A 6765-nucleotide genomic window follows, 5' to 3' on the forward strand; every position below is an offset into this window, starting at 1 on the left:
TAGCGGATGGCAAACCAACTCCATAAATGCGGTTTCTCTTTGCAACAGGCTTACCCTCCCAGAAGAAGGAATAGCCAAACCCCCGTTCTGTGAGTCGATCCTCGTTTGGGAGCCGGGATTCATTAATGGCTGCTGTGTATATGTTATACCTAGCCGCTCTTTTGCCACAAGGGCTCTTCTTTCAGGATGCTCATTTGTGCCAGTATCCAGAAGGGTCCTAACATTCCATGTAGCAACCCTACGAGGTTGTATATTGTGTTTTTGTTTGGATCTGTGATTATAATTGTGTTCTCGACCGCATGAGGATTCCCTTACTGGGTGCGGTTGCCCATGCAGGATGGTTCTTTCAGCATGCTATGTGTAGGGCACCCTTTCTAGCCCCCCTCCCCATGTGGGGTGAGCAGAGTGGCTCCTCGAAAGGGCTGCTCAGTCGCACAGATAGGACCGGATTGCACAGCTGCCTAGTTCCCAGTGCATAAACGACCATCTTATCTATGCCGCCCATGTGTAGAGTTGTGACTAGAGATTCCCGGCAGTCCTTTCTGCCTGTATCCGTCGCCACTCGTCCGTCGCCATAGGACTTTTTGGGGTAAAGGGGTTTTGATGATGATAAGAAGTATGATGAGCTGTATGATGGCTGCTTGTGAGTTGATTTACTGTATGTGGTGAGGCAGGAGGGCAGGTTGCAACCACACATCTTGGCTCTCCCCTTCCTGATCCAGTTGCAGCGACTGGGGAGAGGGAGAGTTGCAATGGACTGCCGATATCCCAGTATGTTGGGTTTTGCCTTAGAAGCCTGTCCATCATGTACTGCCTTCGTCCGCCGGTGCAGTCGTTGGGTTCCAACGTTGGTCACCTCTTCCGCCTATACCGCCGTTGGGGCCTTATACCTACCGAGGTTAATCCTCAAGGCAGCGGGGCACACACACACACACACACACACACACACACACACTGGCGTACAGGATGTATCACTCGCTCACACCGTAACACTCGCCATCTCATGACTGTATTCTCATCCTATAGATAAAAAGAATTGATTGCTACACTTGTATACCGATCGAGACAAAAAAAGTATCACTCACCACTTAAGTACATACGAAAAGGGGACACTTAAAAACTGATCCTGAGTTAGGTTAGGTTAGGTTAGACTCTGCGTATTACCAAGCACCGTATCGATCCATCACAATCAGCAAAAGAGACTTACTGTCGTGTCAATATTTACTGAGCACTAACACACGTACACACGTGTTTTGGCTTAAATATCAATCGAAAGAGGCAAAAAGAAGAAAAAGATGTGACATTAAATAATAATAACCGGCGCGAAACACACACACACTAACGTTATAAACAAAAAGAATCATAACATCTTGGACACTTAACGACATTCTCACTTGAGGTACAGTAAGTCCTAAACTCCTCTGCACCGCACCTAAACCAATCATAAAGTAACATGAGACCCACAACTACAGTACATCAATATCTAGAGACCACTCCGAGTCATGAGCGGACAAATGTTAACAAAGGCAGTAGAAGCGTGGTCACCTGAGTACAGAGTGAGGAGTGGTGGGGTGTGGCCGTGTTTATTTTCTCTGTCAATAACTGCGTCTGAATTGATAAGTGTTCTCATCAGTTGTGGTGCAGTGCTGCTGGGGAACAAGCGACCTCGTCTCCACCTTGGTTGTATCCTGGATACACCAGGACGTTCCTACGGTGTCTACTTCTTCATTGTTCACAATATTAAGGATATTATCAACGCTAACTCGATCATGAAAGCAATGTTTACGGTACTGTAGTATAAAGTGACTTAATACGGACCAGAAACTGTCTTAGTAAGACACTTGTTTGGTAAGACTTTATATCAAGAGCAAGACCGACTGAGAAGACTGACATTATTACTGAGATAATGAAGCGTGAAAACACGGACGGGAGCAAGTCGGTTCACTGTAGAGGTTTGCCAGCTTTACTCTGTCTTCTACGACTCTTGGGTTGTTTCCCTTTCACAAGAGTTACCACGGTAGGAGTGACGTTGGTTAGGTGTGGCCAGCAGACTTCAGTAACACTCAAGAGGACGTGGCCTTTGCTGGCATGGTCTGTGCTGTTTGCGGTAGGAAATGTCTCTTTTGTGATCACTAACGCCACCAAATGGATAAGGAAACATTCTATTCCCTCACCACTAGGTGTCGCTGCCCTTGGATTCTACGTGAGCATCATGATTGCCACGTGCGCCTACCTCTACCAGGTCACCAACAGTCACCGCCTCGCGCTGATCGTTATTCGTTTCCAAGATTTACTCAACAACGTTTCAGATGTGCAGAAACTTTTCCTTCAGAGTAGTGGCAGCAAGTTAGGAAACGCTGGCAGCCAACAACCTCTGCGATGTATTAACAAGTTGAGGCTCATGTTTAAAGGCATAGAGAAAACTGATCTTCTAGTATTTGTCTTCGTGACCTTGATTATGGTTGAAACTGGTTATTACATGTATTTATCATTGTACCATTATTATTATTTGGAAGTAATAAGAGTCTTCTTTTCTTCTCTCCTGCGTCTCGTTTTCACCTGTTTAATCACTTGCTTCATGAGGACTCTTGCAAAGACACTCACAGAAACGCGACGCGCTATTGCTACGCACCTCGAATCCAATGACCGTTTGGCATACGTCACCTGCCCCATATCTCCGGTAGACGACCCAGGCACAAGAGACCTCAGTAAAAGTCATCATGACGCACGGCACCTCAACACCATGGGCGCCACACACCTGAGAACGAGCGCACGTGGACAAGACTGGAGTCTCCATGACTTGGTCCCGACCAGCGTGATAAATGAGGCACAACTAAAGACTTTTGAATCACTGCTGAGACAGGTGTGTGTTACCTCGTGTATCAGTAAATGAGAGTTAATGTCAATCTCATACATATTGTCAATGAATATATTATGTTACCAAAGTAAAACTAACAGTGAACTTATTATTAGTTTAAAACTTGTTGGATTATATCTCCGTGCTTGAAATAACTAACAGTAAGGCGTGGTCAATACCTGGATTAGGCAGATGTATATCACTCTAATTTAGGTGAATTTTTGTACATTTTTTAATAGGTTGTCATCTTAGAAGGCTAATATAACACGGGCGATGCTTTACCACATGCATGTAGTATCATTAGCCTTACATGTAAACAATAGCTCGTCCACCTTAGTAGCCGCTGTACTTCCCGACAGGTAGAGACGCTTCAAGATCGGGTGTTTGACTACTTCGGGCCACCTCTCATCTGCCATTTCCTAAACATCGTCCTGAGCTCAATCGCCAGCACCTACTACCTCCTCACTTGGGATGTGGCTCTCGTCACAAGAAGTCTGGCAATACTCACCAACATTTTTAGCATTGTGCTTATTCTACACGGGACCTGGATAATGCAGAAGGAGGTATGTGTGTGTGTGTGTGTGTGTGTGTTCAAATACTAATAATATCTTTGTCTTTCTACCATATTTATGAGAATGTATTATAAAGTGAAACTACTTCTCCTTCACGGATCAGCGGGACGCCTCCGTGACTTGGTTGAAGGACGAGCTTCTCCAAGTTGAGGACGAACGTGTACTGGCCAGGGTAAGGGAGACAGAGAGAGAATTTCTTTTAAACTGTCAACAGAAAATTCAATTCAACACCTCCAACTGAATTAACAAGAAACTGATATTTAAGTCCAATAAAACACACACACACACACACACACACACACACACACACACACACACACACACACACACACACACACACACACACAGGTTCTAATAACAATAACGTGTCAGGTTTGGTCTCTTGGCGTGACTCCTTCATGAGCTGTATCACGTATCAGATAAACAGCGCCAAAACTCAACGTCAAAATATTCCATTACCAATTTCCGAAAATAATCAAACAAGAACCGATTCAAAACGCATGTGTTAAATTCCCAGTAATTTTCTCTTCCTTTCTGTAGAACTCCTTTTAAAGATCGTATTGATATTTACCCAAATCTGAAAATTAAAAAAAAAAAATCTCAAATTCGATCAAATCTATACTGAATTTATATTAAATATATATTAAATCTAAATTGAATTGCTATTAAATATTTATAGTTTCTATCGGGATAAGCAGTGTATAATAGTACTGTACTAAGTTGAGAGTAACTCAGTATAACCAGACAGTATAACCAAATGCAGTATTGCCAGACACAATAACCAAATGCAGTATAGCCAGACACAATAACCAAATGCAGTATAACCAGACACAATAACCAAACGCAGTATAGCCAGACACAATAACCAAATGCAGTATAGCCAGACACAATAACCAAACGCAGTATAGCCAGACACAATAACCAAATGCAGTATAGCCAGACAGTATAACCAAATGCAGTATAGCCAGACACAATAACCAAACGCAGTATAGTAAGAGAGTATAACCAAACGCAGTATAGCCAGACAGTATAACCAAACGCAGTATAGCCAGAGTATTATACTACATTATAATGACGTCTAATAACACACACAGGGCTGGTGGTTGGTGGGTGACATGCAGAGAACACTGTGTCCCAAGGCAGTGGGCTGTTTCACCCTCGACAACCACTGTTTTGTGGCTGTGAGTACCACCTTAACTCACTTTACTCATCGAGTCATATACTTTACTCACTCATATATCCTTGCTGACTCATAATTTCCTCCGCTCACTCACCACAAATATATTTTACTCACTCATGTGTGTTGACGGTACAGGTGGGGAGTTTCGTGGCGACCTACGTGGTGATCCTTCTCCAGTTTACTACCAACAACACTACCTCGGCCTTCACGACCTCCCACCCACCGACTACGGCCTCCAGTGGCCTCTAAGACTCCTGCCTCCAGTAACCTCTAAGACTCCTGCCTCCAGTAACCTCTAAGACTCCTGCCTCCAGTAACCTCTAAGACTATTGCCTCCAGTAACTCATTAGAAGTTTCCTTTTTATCCAAAACGAAAGCTTTCAAACTTTTAAGTATAGCGGGGATGATTCAGAAATAGCTCCAAATTTCCCCCTTAACCCCTAGCATCTGAACTCATAATAATTGTGATGTATCTCCAATCTTTGACCTACTGAACTCTAGGCTTACAATCTATCCCCAACAGCCAGATTCTTCGATCCCGGAACTTTTCAATACCGGAAAATAACATTTAAAATTCTGAGAAATTCCAAAAAATATTTCTCTATTACCGGCCATTTGTATGAATTTCCAAGAGATTGCATCAGGCACGCAGCACGTGGGTGGGCTAGCTGCAAGAGGGACGTAGGCCGTAGGCTTAGAGCACTCCTGCGCTGCGATTGGCTACTTATGTCAGATGACTGGAATGGATGCCTAAGATTGGTTAATGTATCTCGCTGCCTGTGTCTTTAAATTCTAGCATCATGATGAGGACAGTTCATGGTTTGCTGCCATTGTACAAGCTTGTTTGCTCACCCCCTGCTGTTTTCCCAACTATCTGTGTTGTGCAGTAGTGTACATTACTGTACCCGGATAAAACCAGTCAAGAATACCTTCAAGTATTATTAATACATAAAAAATAAAGACATTACGTATACTGTACTGCATACTCAGTAATTGTGAGAGTACAGTATGTAAAATTCTGTACATAGCAGTGGACAGTGTAGGCCTACTGCAGTCCAGTGTACACGGTGAACGTATAGTATACAGCACATGCACAATGCCTAAAGGTACAGCAAATAACACGAGCACCAAGGGACCGAGGAGAGGCACAACGAAAAGATGTTATGTCTGCCATTTATAATGTGAAATATACCAAAAAAGCTGAGGAGGCAAGAACGGAAAGTTATGCCAGGCGCAGGTGAGGGAGGTAGCCTCACCCATACTCATATGGGTAACATGTTTGTATCACCAGCTCAAGACAACAGCATCAACTGGTGAGTAAAGTGGAGCGTATACAGTAGTATATTATGTGCATTTACCATATACTTTGCCAGTGTAGTAGAGATTTCATAAATGAACATATCTTTGTGGCTGTCCGAAGGCAGTTAAGGCCTCCATAATAATGGTGCTTCAAGCCAGACAAGTAGTTTACACTCAGAAACATTCATCAATGTAATGATTGTTTATCAGACCACAGCTTACAGCCCAGAGAAGAACAGCACATATAGCAGTGACCGGAAGAGCAGGTGTGTACACCCTCGTAAGTTGACCCACCCTTCGTAATTAATGTGAGATTAAGACCTGAACCAAGAGAGGTCACGGTTACAATGACCCAGAGTTCTCACCGCCGCGTCATTAGCTTAACCCGGCGACATGACCATGTTACTCAAGAAGCTACCCTCCAGCCAGTACACCTGTCACCTGGCCAGACACACCCAGATTAGTGACTCCATCTTCCGGCTCGTGACCGCCAATATAAGAGCCTGCAGCTCCTTCCACGAGGCATTCAGATTATTATTGTAAAAGGGAAGGGTCTAACAGCTCCTTCCCAGAGTCAGACAGGGCGAGAGAGAACTCAGAGTCACAGCATCACAAGTCGAGGTCAGGAGGGAGAATTCCCTCCCCAGCACCGAGTCTCCCACAGGAGACAGACTCCAGCAGCACCTACAGCTGCTGGGCCTCCCTCAGGTCACACGTGAGTCATTATCAGAGCGATCCATTAGGGTGAGTTACTTACGGTGGGAAGTGTATCCATCTGAGAGTCATTGTCTGGTAACGTCAATATAATGATCTATTAATGTGTCCATACCATTGAGTTAATTAATAAACAGTTGTAC

The 6765-nt window shown here is 44.0% G+C and overlaps 1 protein-coding gene across 1 annotated transcript; it reads left to right on the forward strand.

Annotated features, from left to right (window-relative positions):
- Positions 1 to 1616: 1616 nt before the first annotated feature.
- Positions 1617 to 4908, forward strand: LOC121861136. The gene is made up of 5 exons (XM_042358702.1): positions 1617 to 2863; positions 3217 to 3420; positions 3533 to 3601; positions 4524 to 4614; positions 4745 to 4908. Exons 1-5 carry the CDS (start codon positions 1907 to 1909, stop codon positions 4906 to 4908), a joined length of 1485 nt encoding a protein of 494 aa, XP_042214636.1. The 5' UTR covers positions 1617 to 1906.
- Positions 4909 to 6765: the final 1857 nt, after the last annotated feature.

Source organism: Homarus americanus, unplaced genomic scaffold (genome assembly GCF_018991925.1).
Source record: "Homarus americanus isolate GMGI-L3 unplaced genomic scaffold, GMGI_Hamer_2.0 scaffold52806, whole genome shotgun sequence".
NCBI classification, from domain to species: Eukaryota; Metazoa; Arthropoda; class Malacostraca; order Decapoda; family Nephropidae; genus Homarus; species Homarus americanus.

Bases quoted from the DNA above. Each gene is read 5' to 3' on its own strand.
- LOC121861136 (XM_042358702.1), top strand. From the start codon at position 1,907: ATGAAGCGTGAAAACACGGACGGGAGCAAGTCGGTTCACTGTAGAGGT. The intron at 2,864-3,216 runs GTGTGTGTTACC...ACTTCCCGACAG, and splicing joins TTGAATCACTGCTGAGACAG to GTAGAGACGCTTCAAGATCG. The intron at 4,615-4,744 runs GTACCACCTTAA...TTGACGGTACAG, and splicing joins CCACTGTTTTGTGGCTGTGA to GTGGGGAGTTTCGTGGCGAC.